Below are 18,439 nucleotides of genomic sequence, written 5' to 3'. Positions count from 1 at the left end.
GCAAGCCACTAAATACAATTGCTAGCCTGTCAAAAAGTAAGCTTTAAAGTAGTGAAGCCCAACTCCCCCCAGGTTTGGCTAACCTCAGAGACATCAGGTGACATAGATTCTCCCCTAGTCCACAGTCTTCAGAGAATAAAACCTGCCACAGTGGCAGGTAGATCCATGTCACTGCCAAGTCACAACAACTGGCCCCTGGCAGAGGAATAAACTTTTCTTAAGCAAGTATTTAAAATGTTTGTTTCCTCTTAAAAATATACAAAACAAATAGAAGAAAAAATCAATAATATACTAATTTTTTGGCTTTTGTAGAAATTTTTTGGCTTTTGGTAGAGATTTAGCATATACATGTTCTAAATATTAGGGTACATATAACTAAATCTCTATTATAATGAGGAAAATGTTTACTTCCTCACTTCAAACTATGTTATAAAACTATATCATCAATACAGTATAGTATTGGCATAAATCAATGGAATGGATAGAGAGCTCAGAAATAAACCTATACATATACGGTCAATTAATTTATGACAAAGGACCCATGAATAGACAATGTGGAGAAAACAATCTCTTCAATAAAAGGTGTTGGGAACACTGGACAGCCACATGCAAAAGAATAAAACTGGACCACTATTTTACACAATACACAAAAAATTAACTCACAATGGATTAAAGATACGAATGTAAGAAACGAAATAATAAAATTCCTAAAAAAAATGTTGGTCTTGGCGATGATTTTTTTATTTGACACCAAAAGCAAAGGCAACAGAAGCAAAAATGAATGGGACTACATCAAACTAAAAAGCTTCTGCACAGCAAATAAACCAGCATTAAAATGAACAGGCAACTTACTGAATGGGATAAAATATTTATAAATAATATCTCTGATAAGTGATTAATATTCAAAATATAAATTGAGTTTTACCATACTTGTTTTCATTTAAGGCCAAGAGTTTAGTTAATATTAACATCAGATGATCCCAAAATCAAATGAATTCATACACTGAGGAAACTGACTGAGACACAAAGAATTTTAGAGCAACTAAAGATAAATTTCAAACTGCGGGGGTTGGTGCGGGGCACCTGTTTCTAAGTTCTCAAAGGGCCAAGTGACTGTGTCAGTTGCTTGGAGAAGCAATTTCAGCATGAGATGTCACATTTGACACCAACATGACCTGAACAGCGCTTCCAAACTTGACATTTAATTAATGAATTAATGCTTCAATGTTTCCAATGGGAGGATTCAAAGACATGTTGGCCCTGTCATTTAGGTTTTAGTGGCCATTTTGATTAATGTCCAGATTAATTAGTTAGTATGACCAAATATTTATGCTTTACAAGCATGAATGAAGATCATAACTGGCTAACACCAATAATAAAATAACAATTAGGGTATTGCACTAGTAGAATCTTTGTGTTTCATTGTTTACATGTTTCCACATCATACCTTCCCTTCTCAATAGTTTATCTCTATAAGTCTTTTGCTTCCTTCAAAAGTGTTTTACCAATGACAGCACATCATCCTTTATTTGGAAATGTACATGCCCATTGACAGATGAACAGATAAAGAAGTGGTACATATATACAATGGAATATTACGCAGCCATAAAAAGAATGAAATTTTGCCATTTGCAATAACAAATGGCTTAGAGGATATTATGTTAAGTGAAAATGTCAGACATGAAAAAGATAAATACTGTATCATTTTGCTTATATGTGGAATCAAAAAAAGAAACAAACAAAAAATCCCAAATGAACAAACAAAACAAAACAGCCTCATAGATAACAGAGAGCAAACTGATGGTGCCAGAGGGGAAGAAGGGTGGGGGGAGTGAGTGAAAAAGGTGAAGGGGGATGAGAGGCACAAACTTCCAGTTATAAAACAAGGAAGTCATGGAGACATAATGTACAGCCCAGGGAAGCTAGTCAATAATACCACAGTAACTTTGTATAGTGATGGATGCTTACTAGATCTACTGCGTGGTGATCACAATGTAAAGTAAGTAAATGTCAAATCACTATGTTGTACACCTGAAACTAATACAATATTGTATATCAACTATATGTTAATAAATGATAAATGTTAAAATATAAAATAAATAAAAATTATTTTTCCATGCGTATTTATATTTTGGAGATGAAACAGGAACACTGGGCAAAGAGAAACACTTCAAACCCACACTTACTAGATTTGGTGAATGCTGCATTGACCTCATGGATGACAGGCTGGTCTGGTGCATGTACCCGTAGCCTTGGGAATGGCTCTGCTGGTAGGCTCCAGGAAGAACAGGTGCTGCACATTAAATACACACACACAGGTTCCTTAAAGCAAATCTCAAAACCCCTTCCCACCCCCTCAAGTGACTTCATGCTCTGCTAGCATCTTCTGAAACAAAACGCCATTTTTTCAGTACAATGTGACATTTGGGTAGTGATGTTATAAGCAATCTCTAGGTTAGTATAAATTCAGTAATTAAGGACATATACAGGGAATCAGTTAAACATGCAGTTAACTATATTAGAAATATTTCTATAACTCCATTGCAGTTGCTATATTAAAATAACACAAATACAAAAAAATGAATTTCCCATAACCTCTTAACAATATTATATTTTCACTTGGCCATGTGATCCTCTTAGATTAAAAAAAAAGACATTTAAAGAAATTTAATTAGATTGTCAAACCAATGACAGAGTATAAATGTTTTCACTGTATACTTCACACATAAGAGGATGCTCTGCATATTTCAAGACATACAGCTGAATGTTACCTTTACAAAGATGATAAGCACAGCGTATGTTTAGCAACATATGCTTGTTTAGCAGTAATAAGTCTACACCATTAAAATAAACCTTTACTTAGAATATGTGAATTTTCCATTTTATTTTGTTGTAAGTCAAGACTAAATCAATCAACTGAAGCTGTTGCAAGAGCATGAGAAACCAAACCACTGAAACAATCTCATAAACATTGTGCCACTATATTAAAAAGAATACCATCAAAATAGTATTTACTTAATTTGTGCTGTTCTCACCACTAATCATGACATTCAAAAGACATAGTTTCTGCTTTGAAGAACACTGAATTCTAGAGAAATCAACAGAGAAGCTAGATAAAACCCCACAAAATCAGTAGACATATGCTTGTGTGTTTCTCTGGAAGTACTTTTCAGTATTGGTAAGCAGAAATATGGGCTTTACATGAGGGCATTTTAGTAACATGCCCTTCACTACATTTTGAATTAATTATATGATACATTAGTAAAACTTATGGAATACATGTGCTATAAAAATCCATAACAGGTTCCCATTTTTGTTCAATCAGGTTGAGTAGATAAAGTAATTATTATGGGTTGATTATTCAGGTCAGTGTTTATAATAAAAGAATAAAGCAGATGTAATTCTTGGGTGTTATGAATAATTAATGTTTTATAAGTGGCACATTGATTCTAATGATATATGAGAATATCAAACTTTAAAGAAATTTAATCATCAGAAAATTACAAAACATTAATGTGTTCTCCTGATGATAATGACATTAGGTTAAATGGGGAACTAAATCAATCAACTGAAGCTGTTGCAAGAGCATGAGAAACCAAACCACTGAAAGATTGTCATAAACATTGTGCCACTATATTAAAAAGAATACCATCAAAATAGTATTTACTTAATTTGTGCTGTTCTCACCACTAATCATGACATTCAAAAGACATAGTTTCTGCTTTGAAGAACACTGAATTCTAGAGAAATCAACAGAGAAGCTAGATAAAACCCCACAAAATCAGTAGACATATGCTTGTGTGTTTCTCTGGAAGTACTTTTCAGTATTGGTAAGCAGAAATATGGGCTTTACATGAGGGCATTTTAGTAACATGCCCTTCACTACATTTTGAATTAATTATATGATACATTAGTAAAACTTATGGAATACATGTGCTATAAAAATCCATAACAGGTTCCCATTTTTGTTCAATCAGGTTGAGTAGATAAAGTAATTATTATGGGTTGATTATTCAGGTCAGTGTTTATAATAAAAGAATAAAGCAGATGTAATTCTTGGGTGTTATGAATAATTAATGTTTTATAAGTGGCACATTGATTCTAATGATATATGAGAATATCAAACTTTAAAGAAATTTAATCATCAGAAAATTACAAAACATTAATGTGTTCTCCTGATGATAATGACATTAGGTTAAATGGGGATTTTTTAAAATAGTTCTTGAATTAATTCATATTATAGTGTTGTTACAAAATTGTCATGATTTAATGTCTAGATGTGGCATCAAAGAGAAATTGCCAAGATATTTGTTTGGATTTGTAGTACATTATAAAGTTATTAAAACATTAAACAACTTCAAATACTTCAGAAAATAGCACTTTTTAACATTATCAACTCAATTTAAATATTTAATGTCAAGAGATGTCAAAGATATTGTCAAATTCACTCATGAAGAAAAATAATGAAATCCCCATAAATATTTAGGCCACCTAATTAGTTGAGTCAAAGAGCCTTTTCTGTGTGTTGGAAGCTGGACACATTGACCATTTATTCACTTGACTCTCAGCAAATATTTACTAAGTGAGTTCATGTGTGCACAGGGCTTACTGCATTGCCTGTAAACCTCCACAAATGTTAACAGTCATCACTATTCACTATTTTCGAGGCATGCCAGGACCAACAAAAACCATTGCCCTCCTAGAGCAGCGATGGCCCTGGACATCTGCCCTTTGCCCAATTAAAGAAATGACTCTGGATACTTAGGGCATTTCCAGTTAAATATATTAGTCAATAATTCCAACTGCATATTCCAGACTGGCACTTCTGAAGAGGTTTTTATCCATTACACAAGTCATTTCATTAATTATTATTTTAATGTACTTGTAAATACTAAGTAAGGTTAAATAAATAACACTGTGAACTTACTTAAAATAAAAATTAAACTTTTAAACCTTTGTTACACTATTTAATTATGTCCTTTAAATTTTTATGTACAGAGTTAAGTACAACCATCTCAAAATATTTTGGGGGAAAACAGGAAAGGACAGTTAAAAAAAACACAACATTAAATATACTATCTCAGATGCTGTAATATGTTTATGCTTAGTTAGTTTGTACCTAATCCCAGTTAGAGCCCATCAGTACTAACGATTCAAGAATGTTGTTTAACAGTATTCTCTAATATTGGCTTTTAAAAATCAAGTATATTCATGCCTACTCAATTGCTCAAGTTTGACCTTAAAGGAACCTTTTGTTATTGTCAAATACCAGGAAATAAAAGTAATTTATTTGTGCCCAGCCAATGTGGCTCAGTGGTTGAGTGTCAACCTATGAACCAGGAGGTCACAGTTCCATTCCTGTCAGGGCACATGCCAGGGTTGTAGGCTTGATCCCCAGTAGGAGGCGTGCAGGATGCAACCGATCAATGATTCTCTCTCATCATTGATGTCTCTATCTCTCTCTCCCTCTCCCTTCTTCTCTGAAATCAATAAAAATATATTTTTAAAAAGGTAATATATTTTCCCTAAATATGCCTGGGTTTGAGAGAGCAGGAGAGAAAGTGTAGAATAAGAAACCTTGGAGTAAATATAATCAATCTATCTAGTCCTTATGGCTTCTCTTCACGCTTTTGTTGATTATTTCCATTTCCCTCTCTGGCTGCATTATTTAATGCAAGTTCCTTTGGGGTAATTGAACTTTGATACCTACTTTTTACCTGGTAGAGTGAAAGAGCTATTAGGAAGCTCCTATGAGGGCTATGAAAAACATAACTGAGAGCCCAGATAAATCAACTTACTAAAAGCAAATGCCAATTTAAAAAGAGGCACAGGGTAAAAGGGGGATAAATGGTGATGGAAAGAAACTTGACTTTGGGTCGTGAACACAATACAATATACAGATGATGTATTATAAGAGTTGTACACTTGAAACCTATATAATTTTACTAACCAATGCCATCCCAATAAATGCAACTAAAAATACATAAAAAGAGGCACAGACATTGCTTTTTGTTGTGTTTCATTACACAAATGCTTTTTAGAAAAGCAAAACAAGCAAAAGGAAATTGGAAGCAATGGCTTTGGAAATTGGGTTTATTTGGTTAAAAGATAGTCCATGTGAGTTGGGAGATTTCTTCCATGAAAATATGAAAGTCAAAGTGTGCAAAAGCTAGATGCTAGGCTAACGTCACAACAAGCAAGGACTTCTTAGGACAAAGAAAAACACAGCGCCCTCTTTATTAACTAGTGGTCAGGCCCCACAGGCACTGGTACACAGGGATGATGATAAAGACACCATCATCTTACAGCCCAAGAGTTTTGAGTTTGAGGGCTTTTTATTTCAATAACATAAAAGTCGCAACACACTAGCTCTCGTTATCCTGAGGGCAACATAAAACACAAAAGTGTGACTCCCTTCCATTTCACATTGGTGAGGTTTACTGACCAGGGATCTGGGAGCTGGCAAAAGCTCCAAGGATCTCAGGGTGGAATTGGAGTGTCCTGTAGAGCTTATAAACCAAATTCCCCTGTGCAATAAAGCTCCTCCACAATCAGCCAGGACCAATATTTTCTATTTATGGTTTATTCTTACGATGGTAGGTAAAACCAAGATAAAGAAATAAGAAGCCCGGGCCGATTTGGCGCAGTGGCTAGAGCATCAGCCTGCGGACTGAAGAGTGCCAGGTTTGATTCCAGCAAGGGCACATACCTTGGTTGCAGGCTTCATCACTGGCCCCGGTCAGGGCACGTGCGGGAGGCAACCAATTGCTGTGTCTCTTTCACATCGATGTTTCTCTCTGTGTATCTCTCCTTTATTCATTTCAAACGGGCCGGATCCGGCCCGGGGGTCGTAGTTTGCCCACGGCTGGGGTAGAGCATCAGCCTGCGGACTGAAAAGAAGTAAGTAGACATGAAGGTCAGAAAACAGAGAAAGAAAGTTTTTATAAAGCTTCACAAATCTGAAAATGAAAAAAATGAGGAAATACATGCAAATACACAAAGATTAGAGTAAATGAACCCCCCCAAAATGTATCTACAATAAAGGGAGAAAAGACCCAAAAAGAAGTCCATCGATGTTTCTCTCTGTGTATCTCTCCCCCTCCCTTTTACGCTCTCTAAAAATCAATAGAAAAATATCCTTGGGTGAGGATTAACAAAAGAAAAGAAGTAAGTAGACATGAAGGTCAGAAAACAGAGAAAGTTTTTATAAAGCTTCACAAATCCAAAAATGAAAAAAATGAGGCAATACATGCAAATATACAAAGATTAGAGTAAATGAACCCCCCAAAAATGTATCTACAATAAAAGAAGAAAAGAGCCAAAAAGAAGTTCACTTTGGAGGAAGTGCCAAGAGTAGGTGAAAGAAGTAGACTCCTAGTTATCAGGTACATTCCCACTTTTCAGAATAAAAATACAACAGCTGACAGATTACACAGGAAGGCAGTACGTTACCTCTGCACTGACTGTGACACCACAAAGGTCTCCAGTCATTAAAGATGAGGTGGAGATTTTAAAAACTGCACCAATACTATAGGGTAACAGTAGGTGGCCAAACTCCAAATGCAAAAAATAAAAATAGTGCTATATTGATGTCTTGGCCTATTGAGGCTGCTGTAACATTTATTCCACAGACTGGAAAGTTTTTATAAAGCTTCACAAATCTGAAAATGAAAAAAATGAGGAAATACATGCAAATACACAAAGATTAGAGTAAATGAACCCCCCCAAAATGTATCTACAATAAAGGGAGAAAAGACCCAAAAAGAAGTCCACTTTGGAGGAAGTGCCAAGAGTAGGTGAAAGAAGTAGACTCCTAGTTATCAGGTACATTCCCACTTTTCAGAATAAAAATACAACAGCTGACAGATTACACAGGAAGGCAGTACGTTACCTCTGCACTGTGACACCACAACAAAGGTCTCCAGTCATTAAAGATGAGGTGAAGATTTTAAAAACTGCACCAGTACTATAGGGTAACAGTAGGTGGCCAAACTCCAAATGCAAAAAATAAAAATAGTGCTATATTGATGTGCTGGCCTATTGAGGCTGCTGTAACATTTATTCCACAGACTGGGAAGTCCAAAATTAAGGGGTCAGCAGGATCAGTATCTGGTGAGCCCTGGCTTCCTGATTTAAATCTCTGTGTCCTTATGTGGCAGAAGGGGACAAAGGAGTTCTATGAACTCTCTTTCATAAGGGCGCTACATCCCATTCATGAGGGCTCCATGCATGACCTAATCACCTTCCAAAGGCCCTTCCTCCCAATAACATTACACTGGGAATTAGATTTCAACATGTGAATTTTGGTGAGGATGGGGGAAGACACAATGGCTATCTATAGGCTTAACACAAACAGAGAAAATAATTTGGGGGATTTTCTTCTTGAAAACTCCAAAATAAGGAGAAAATCATCAGAAGTTTTCCAATAAATAATACAGGATGCAATAAAAGTATGGTCATATTTTCTAACACTTGACTACAATTTTATCAAAGACAAAGGGTTTTGTGGGGGGTTTTTAGGACAAAGAATTTCTATGTAGACTATTACAGGGGGATTGCTAAACTGAAAGAAAACAAATATAAAAGATAAAGTATTAAAATGCTGCTAATTTTGAACAAAATAATAAATAATGAGGAGGTCCTAACTAGATCCCATCCGGGCCACGAGCACGTGGTGGAGTAATGAGTAATAAAAGGGGCCCATTCACACATGCCACACAGAGTTCCGTGTCAGAACCCCAGTCCTCACAGCATCCGATCCTCTTCACAAACCAAGGTGGGTACTAAAGCCACAACATTTATGCCTAATCCAGCAGCAAAATGCTATCCTTTCATCTAAGAGAATTCCTAGCAGTTTAGAAAATTCTTTTCCTTCCCTGCAGAAAACAGAAACAAGCCAGGTTACCTCTGGGTTTGGAATTGTTGGTTTTTAATGATAAGCTGTGAATAGACATCTGCCTAAGAAGCAGGCTTGCTACTTAATAAACCATGAACATAGAAAAGAAATTATCTACAACTGAGTTAAAACAACAAGTTTTAAAGACATGCATAACCATCACTGTCATACATGCTCAAATGTTGAAAATCATATGTAAAAAAAATCACTACTATTTCATATGTTCAATTCTGAGCTCAGGCAGGAGGCATGAACTGTGGAAGAAAAGAGACTGAGGAGGAATCAGTTGCAGTGGTTCCCACCCTGGCTGCATATTAAATTCACTGTGGATCTTTTAAAACCATATCCCGTCCACATCCCCAGACCCAGTAAATCAGAATCTCTGTAGTGGGAATGGAGGGACTGGACACTGGTGTTTTATTTTTTAAATTTCCAAGTGAATCAAATGGTTAGCCATGGTGATAAACCATTGAGCTACTGTCTGATTCCTTCTCCCCTACCTGACACAAATTTAGGAGCACGTGTGGTCCTGTTTATGCTATTCCCAAATTCCCTCTCTTTCCCTGAAATGGGATGGAATATTTGTGTCATTCCTCCACCCCAAATTAATATGTTGCAACCTAACACCCAATTTAATGGTATTTGGAGATGGGGCCTTTGGGAGGTGATTGGGTCATGAGGGTGGAACCCTCATGAATGAGATTAGTGCCCTTATAAGAATCGGCCATCATGTGAGGACACAAGGAGAAGACAATAGTCAGGCATCTGAAGAGGGGCCTCAGCAGACCCGACCATGCTGGTACCTGGATCTCAGACTTCTAGCCTCCAGAACGACGGTCATGAGGATGGAACCCTCATGAATGAGATTAGTGCCCTTATGAAAATAGGCCATCATGTGAGGACTCAAGAAGACAATAGTCAGGCATCTGGAAGAGGGGCCTCAGCAGAGCCGACCATGCTGGTATCTGGATCTCAGACTTCTAGCCTCCAGAACGATGAGGAATAGATTTCAGTTGTTTATAAGCACACAGTCTATGGTACTCTGTTATAGCAGCTGGAAAAGGCTAACGCATGCCCTGTCCCAAGATTTGTTTCTAATATTTTTGGAGGCAAATGTTTAAATCTGGGACTCAACAAGCAACTTGGAATTCTGAGAAGATCTCTGAATCAACAGAAAGCTTCCTGGAGAATCATTTGGAGGCTAACATGGAACACAACTGTTGCTATATTCCTAACAATTTTATCTGTCTAGATCCCCCTATTGTCTTTGTTTTAATTTTCTAATTTTAGATAAGTTTTATCACTATACAGTATTGCAAACCTCTTTTAAGAAAATGCATTACACATGAAAATACTTCAGAACTTAGGTATGTGCCCTGTGAGACTTAGTGGGGGAAAGAGCAAACACAGGATTCTGCTTCCCAAGGAATACAAGATGTGAACACACTAAAATTTAAACAATGTAAATGACATGCTTACAACTAGGGGGATCAACCCAGTTTGCTCAGCACTTTCCCAGTCTCAGAACTGAATGTTCTGCTTCCCAGGAACTCCTTTAGTTTTGGGCAAATTGGGATAGTCGGTCTCCCTACTTACAGTGTACCAGGCCCTGTGCTTAACATGTCACATACATAAACTGGTGCAATTGTCACGGTTTTATAGATGGTAAATCTGCAGTTTTTATAGATGGAGACTGAAGGTTAGCGATATTCCCTAACTTTGTCAAAAATACCAGAGCTAGATAGGAGCCAGGATTCTGACTGCAGAGCCCAAACGCTTGACTATACCACAGCAAAATAATCATGGAAGTAGTGACAAGACAATATGAAGTTAACCTCCAAGTAACCATTGTGAGGTTCAGGAACATGACAGAGCCCTATGGTCTGGAGAGCAGGAGGCTTCCAGGAGCAGTGAGGACGCATTCAGATGCTGGCAGTGCCGGCAGTCCACCGTTCACTCCTGCTGGCGGGGCAGACGGGAGTGAGAGGGAGGTAAGGCCACGCTCAGGCTTTGGGAGACGCACACTCAGGCTGGCCATGCCCACCGGGGCTACTCTGTTTGTCGTTGGCCATTTTTTGTGGTAAACTTTGGAATGTCAACCCCATAAGAAGTTTATGTCTGTGCCAGAGGTGTGCCAGACCACCTCTGGAAGAAATTATAGTGAGAATGATTCATTTATTTTTGGAAAAGCAAGCTCAAATCCCAAAGAGTAGAATCACTTCTGGAGCAACGGCTTTTACATTTATTTTTAGTGTCATTTTAGCATCTGATAAGTCTCTGATGTGTGTGTTTAATCTTTGTTTCTTTTTCTCATTGCCAATGCTATCCTATTTTACCCAGAGCAATTGTCATTTAGTCACCTTATACTGCATGAATAATTTCAAGTCTGTGTTCAATTCCGGCTCCTAAATATGACTCCAACCACTTTCCCACTGAGCAATGAAGACACCCATGATGATGTCTCCTAACAATTTTCAAAATCATTTTGTAGAACACAGCTGAAAATGTTACACCCCCAAGTCAGCATCAGAATAGTGACAAGCTCTTTTCCCACAGACATGCTAAGAATTTAGCAATACAATGAAATCCAAGAGATTATTTAAACATTTTTCCCTAAACTTAAGCAGTCATGTTTATAATGTTGCTTTAATCAAATATAAATTGAATATTTAAAGATTTCTAATTACCCACTGACTGCAAAACAAAACATACAGATTATGTACTCTTTAAAACTATGCATGCATATATATATAAACATAGATATATATACTTATATATTTGACTTAGATGTCTCAAGTAAGAACTTCTAAAATGCTGTTTTGGGATTCTGGAGTTCCTAATTATTGAAAAAACACAAAATTTATTATATTTTAAAATATTATCCAGAAAAGCAGTATATTCTGATTTCAAAGCTAACTGGTTTGTGAATGTTCTCTGATTTGAATAGATATATAGATTTAAGAATATCTGTTATTTTGCCTCAGAATAATCTAGCCAATTTATACCTACATCTAGATCTGAATTTCAACTTGTGCATTTTTTTCTCTGATTTGTTTATAATTTTTAGCTACTTAAGCCAAGGATAAACTCTCTGACCTGTCATTGTAAATCAAACCACAAATATAAGTGGGATTGTCATTAAGGGAAAAAGAAATAATTTCTGCCCCAAATTACACAGTCTTTAATAATATTTTCATGGCACAAAATCCATAGGGTATATATCTGTGTCTACACACCACACACACACACATACACACACATGCGCACACACACACACACTACTCCCCTTCTCCCCCCACCCCCCCAAAAAAGGAATGTACAGTATGGATACATTTGTAGTTTCCTGACAAGCACTATATAATGTGGGGCAGTAGTTTGAGAAGATGAAAGCAATAAAGAATTAAGAATAGCAGGTGGACAGGAACACTGTTTCCGTTTAGGTAAACCATATCATTAAGTCTAACTTTTGGAAACAAATTATGCCATGACTAAAAAGTCAGCTGAAAGCAAATCCCCATTTTCCTTGGTGAATAAAACTGCAAATATTGTATGAATCAATCTTACACAGGAAGATTCTTCATTCAAGTACAATAAAAGAAATGCTCATAACGCCATTGCATAGGGTATTCTGTAAATACTTACTGAATAAATATATATAATGTATTTTTAAAGACGTAAAGCTGGACTACATATTCGTGCTATTTTCTCTTGTGCTAATCAATTCAACTCTTTGGGAATATCATCAATCCACAAGGAGTTCCAAAATATAGTTTTACATTAGACACCCTTAGTGACAAGCCACATAAATATCACATATAGATATATCTAAGTGTTGTTTACATTTCTGAACAAGAAGCTAATTTTTTTTCAACCAATACACATATATGAAATTGACTCAGTGTGTCCCTGACATGATTTGAAAATAGAGAAATGTAGGGAAGTGAATGTAAAGAACTATCTGGGTCTCACAGAACCCAAGCTCCAAGTTCAAGGTAAGTGGCTGGGTGAGTGGCTGGAGTCACAATCAGGTAGCGTAGGGAGGTGAGCAACAGGTCATTGTGATCAAAGGCACACTATTACTAGGACATTTAGATAGGACATAGGTAAGATCCTAGATCTCAAGAGACAGACTTGTAAACAACAATTTCAGTACACATGGATCGGGAATAAGGTAAAAGATAAAGATCAAGAACCAGAAAGAATGTCTGAAAAGTGTGGCATGGACAGATCAGCAATATCTTAAGAAAAAGAGTGGGCAATAAGGAGCAGGGGATCTGGCCACAAGAGAAGTATCATGACAACAAGCCTGGGCAACAGGAGATAGTAAACAAACAAAACTCAGAAACTCAGTACATCAGCCAGCAGTGTCAGTCCATGAAAATGTTAAGTACTTCCTGTTCAAGTCAGGATCCAGTTCCCATGATCTACTAGCCTGGGGCTGGGGGCAGAAGGATGTGGGCACCTGGATGAAACAGGAAGTTGGGGAAAGTGCGTAAATTCATGTCTACAGAAAAAATGGTATGACAATCCTGTTTTATATGTAAGGCAGATACATAAATATGCATGTGTACTATCCAACCCGGACATCAATTTTGAGCCATAAAAAATAAAAACTACTACTTCCAATTCTACTGTGATTGTTCAACAATATAAAAAAAACACCAAGAATGCCTATTCTCTCCTTTACATGTGTGCCACTTTACAATTTACAAAACTCTTTCAAAGTTTTCTCACTTGGTGCATAAGCCATAGCCACATTTATGTCTTTCCTAGTGATCAAACCTCCCCTTTTCCCCAATCAACTCAGCTTCACAGGAAATACACTCTTAATGTGTTATTGTTTGCTACTTTAAGTGTCAGATGTTTCTCCTCCACACACATATGGAAGGAACACTTTGATTTAATTTTTGCAAATCAATGAAAGACACGTGGGCATCTTGCAACAGGTGCTATTCATTATTTAATTCTTTCCCCAACTTCACATTCAGAAAAGGAAACTTACCACGTTTCTTTCACTCCACGTCTGCTGGTACTAGGAACATGAGTGTCTCTAAGCACTTCAAGTTCAATCAGAATATTGGGCAAAGGATGGCGACTTTATGAATTCTATTCATGTTAAAAGAGATTTCGAAACACTGCTGGTTGTGCAAACATCACTTTCAAGATATATTAATAGTTTATTATTGTGCCTGAATCTAACATTTCTGTTCTCAATTCAATGGCAAATTTAACTTTTAATGACAGTTGTTGTCCTTAGGAACTCAAGGCACATCCTAGTGGTCTTTGCTGAGTCTAGGAAAGGGATGATTTGTTTTTGCATGTTGTCTCCTCTCATTTACTCACTGAGCCCTCCGGGTCCTGTGCTAGGCACTGGAAGGGAAGCTATCTGACACATGAAACCGGTCTCCACAGAGGTCATGATCTAACAAACTGGAATGCAACGAGATAAAGGCCATGAAGAAGGTATGACTTTCAGAATTCTACTTCTAACTTCTGCTCTATTGAGTCCCTATTGAGGACAGATGTCATAACTGAAATACACAGAATACTAAAATGAGGAGTACTTATACAAAAACAGAGTGTTAATGTAGGAATGATTTACTGCTTTCTTGGTATGAGAGGTCATTAGCAGACTCAGGCTTTGTAATAAACATAGATTACAATGTTACATTCCGGTGACAGAAACACATAAAATACCTGAAGCAAAATTGAATACAATTTCAAACTGAAAAGAGTAAACAAGGGATGGAATTGCAAACATAAAAACACTAGCGATACAGAGCAGTGTAAATTAAGGAAAACTGAGGAAATACAAAGTGATACCAGAAGGCAAATACATGTTTCAGGCAAATGAACCAAAGACAAACATGAAGATCAAAAAAGCCTTGCATGAAAGGAGCAGAAACCATCAGGATTATTGCCTCTTAAGGAACTGTGTCAAATGAAAGTACGTAAGCTAACCTAATTGAATGCCAAAAGGCAATAAGGATGATTTCCAATAATACTATTCAAGAATCAAGCCAAAATTCGATGAAGTTTAAATAGAAGTCCCCTTTATTGCATCAAAGTAACAGTAGAGATGCAAAATGAAAACCCTTTTGTAACTTAATATCTTGGAAAGTAGACTGAAATGTAAAGGAAGCCCAAAATAATCACAGAAGAAAATGAAAATACTCAGCAATCAAAGCAAGATGGGGAAGTATCATGAGAAACACATAACTAAAACAATGTTAGAAACATAAGGCAGAAGCCTTCCGTGTTAATGCTCATGAACACCAAATGGGAATGATAAAAACATCGGACTTTTGCCTCAAGAAAATGAGCTGATCGTCTAACCCTTTGTGCTAACAATCAGAATTTTCTCTAACTCAGAAAAGGAGCCTAAAACCATGACTCCCACAATAGCCGGGCCACAAAGTAAAACAGATCAGCTTCAGGACATAAGCACGTTCTCATACATAGAAGTTACAGAAAGAAAAGAAAAGTTCATTTAAATTTATGGCACTCAGACTAGGAAATGTAAAATATCTCAGAAAGCTTCTTGCTCTATATCCTCCATGGTACAGATATGGAATCTGAGCCAAAGAAAGTTATAAATGACCTCCCGTGAGCACAGACCGTGTAGTGAGAGCGAGGGTGAAGCCCAATGTCTCATCCTCCTGTTCGGCCTGTGTCCAGTGCAGCTCAGCACCGCCACATGCCACCCCAACAACAGGGACACAACACGTTTTATCACTAAAAATCCTAATCTAAATGTAAGGAAACTAAGATAATCTGGATGAGCAAATGGCATTTCTTAACACTAAAAACATTTTCTTTTTCATCTTACTACTAACATGTACTTCTCTAAATTTCTTTTCAATTTCTAGAATAGTATTTAAACAAATGCGTATGATGGACTGTTACTACGATAGGTACTAAAGGTTTGCATCAAGCAGCTGTCAGGACCATAACCGCTTCGCACTTCTACAGAGTCAATCAGCACTTCCTCACCAGGGCCCGGCAGAGGGCACATTTCAAAGGGGACCCTAATGTCAAAGCAACTGAAGTCATGGATTTAACTCTTTTCCTTCCCCACCGGGAAAAAAACAAAACAAAACAAAAAAACAACCCTGGGAATGTTTTCACTATGCTTTAAGCTTATTTAAACATATCAAAACATCATCAAAACAAAAATGAAAGAATTTTCTTGAAAGCTTTACATGATAGAATTTTATTTTAAAAAAATCATAGTTAGGTTTATATATGTAATTTTAATATTTAAACTATTAATTTATTGTATACCTAAAATACAATGTTATATGTCAATTGTATCTCAATTTAAAAAAAGAATGAACAGTCAGCTGGTGTGACTCAGTGGTTGAGCATCGACCTATGAACCAGGAGGTCACAGTTCAATTACCAGTCAGGGCACATGCCCAGGTTGCAAGCTCAATCCCCACTGTTGGGTGTGTGGGAGGCAGCCGATCAATGATTCTCTCTCATTGATGTTTTTATCTCTCTCTCCTTCTCCCTTCCTCTCTGAAATCAATAAAATTATTTTAAGAAAAGAATAATCAGAAAATAATTTACTCTGGCCATTTCATTCATTCACCAAATATTTGCTGAATGCTTATTCAAAGAACTGGAAATAGATCAGCTAACATCCCTGCTCCTGTAGGGCTTCATTCTAGTAAGAAAGAGATAGGTGGTGTCAAGGGCTAATGAAAAAAAAAGCAAGGTAAAGGGACAGACAGCGCAAGAAGGGGTGCTATTTTATCTCTGGTAGAGAGGATCTCTCTGATAAAGTGACATCTGAACAGAATGTAAAAAAAATAGTGCGTAGCAAGCTTTAAATAATGCACTAGATCAAATTAATTTAATTGATATCTTCAGAGCATTTCACCCCAAAGCAGCAGAGTATACATTCTTTTCAAGTGCACATGGTACATTTTCTAGGATAGACCACATGTTAGGACACAAAACAAGTCTCAGTAAATCTAAGAAGATTGAAATCATATCAAGGATCTTCTCTGACCATGATAGTATAAAACTAGAAATCAATCACAAGAAAAAACTGAAAAACACACAAAGACATGGAGACTACATAACATGTTACTAAACAATGAATGGGTTAACAATTAGATCAAGGAAAAAATCAAAGGGTTGTAAGAAAATATTATAAACAACTATATGCTAATGATTAGACAAATAGGAGGACATCTATAACTTTCTAGAAACATATAATCTTCCAAAACTGAATCAGGAAGAATCAGAAAAATCTCAATGGATAGATTATATCTAGTGAAATTGAAGCAATACTAAAAGAACTCCCAGCAAACAAAAGTCCTGACTGGATGGCTTCACAGGTGAATTTTACCAAACATTCAAAGATCTAACACCTACCGTTCTCAAACTATTCCCAAAAATTCAAGAGGAGGGAAGACTCCCAAGCTCATTTTATGAGGCCAGCATTATCCTAATTCCAAAACTAGATAAGGAACTATAAAGAAAGAAAATTATAGGCCAATATCCCTGATGAACCTAGTGCTAACATCCTCAACAATATATTAGCAAACCAAATCCAGTAATACGTTAAAAAGATCATACACCATGACCAGGTAAATTTATTCCAAGGATGCAAGGTTGGCACACTATCCACAAATCAATAAACATGATACACCACATAAATAAAATAAGGGATAAAAATCATATGATCATATCTGTTGATGCATAAAAAGAACTTGATAAAATCCATTTATGATAAAAACTCTCAGCAAAGAGGAAATAGAGGAAACATACCTCAATATAATAAAGGCCATATATAAATCCATAACCAACATCATACTCAATGGAGAAAACTAAAAGTATTTCCCTTACTATCAGGAACAAGGCAGGGATGTATGCTTTCAACACTCTTATGCAACATAGTACTGGAGGTCCTAGCCATAGCAATCAGACAAAAAGAAGAAATAAAAGGAATCCAAACTGGAAAGGGAGAAGTAAAACTATCATTATTTGCAGATGACATGATACTATATAGAGAGAACCCTAAACACGCCACCAAAAAACCACTACAACTAATAAATGAATTCAATAAAGTAGTAGGATACAAAATAAATATCCAGAAATCAGTTGCATTTCTATACATCAATAATGAACTATCTAAAAGGGAAACTCAGAAAACAATCCCATTTACAATTGCATTAAAAAAATACCTTGAAATAAATTTAACCAAGAATGTAAAAAAACCTATACTCGGAAAATTACAAAACACTGAAGAAAGAAATTGAAGAAGATATAAATAAGTGGAAGCTTATACCATGTCCATGGATAGGAAGAATTAACATCATTAAAATTTCCATACTTCCCAAAGTAATCTATAGATTCAATGTAATTGCTATCAACATACCAATGGCTTCTTTAAAAAAACTAGAATAAATATTCCAAAAATTTATATAGAACCACAAAAGACTCTGAATAGCCACAGCATATTGAGAAAGAAGAACAAAATTGGAGGAATCATGCTACTTGATATCAAAATATAGTGCAAGGCCATAATAA

General features: G+C 36.3%; 1 protein-coding gene across 1 annotated transcript in view; it reads right to left on the bottom strand.

Moving 5' to 3' along the window:
* NEBL (nebulette) overlaps window positions 1-18,439 on the bottom strand; it is a 112,049-nt gene that overhangs the window by 5,487 nt on the left and 88,123 nt on the right. Inside the window, exon 25 of the mRNA XM_014539379.1 lies at window positions 2,187-2,293. Within this exon, the coding sequence (XP_014394865.1) occupies window positions 2,187-2,293 (107 nt within the window). The remainder of the gene's footprint in view (window positions 1-2,186; window positions 2,294-18,439) is intronic.

Source organism: Myotis brandtii, unplaced genomic scaffold, assembly GCF_000412655.1.
Source record: "Myotis brandtii unplaced genomic scaffold, ASM41265v1 scaffold215, whole genome shotgun sequence".
In the NCBI taxonomy this organism is placed as follows: domain Eukaryota; kingdom Metazoa; phylum Chordata; class Mammalia; order Chiroptera; family Vespertilionidae; genus Myotis; species Myotis brandtii.
Note: the sequence above shows the minus strand (reverse complement) of the source record. Positions and strands in the feature narration are given on the sequence as shown.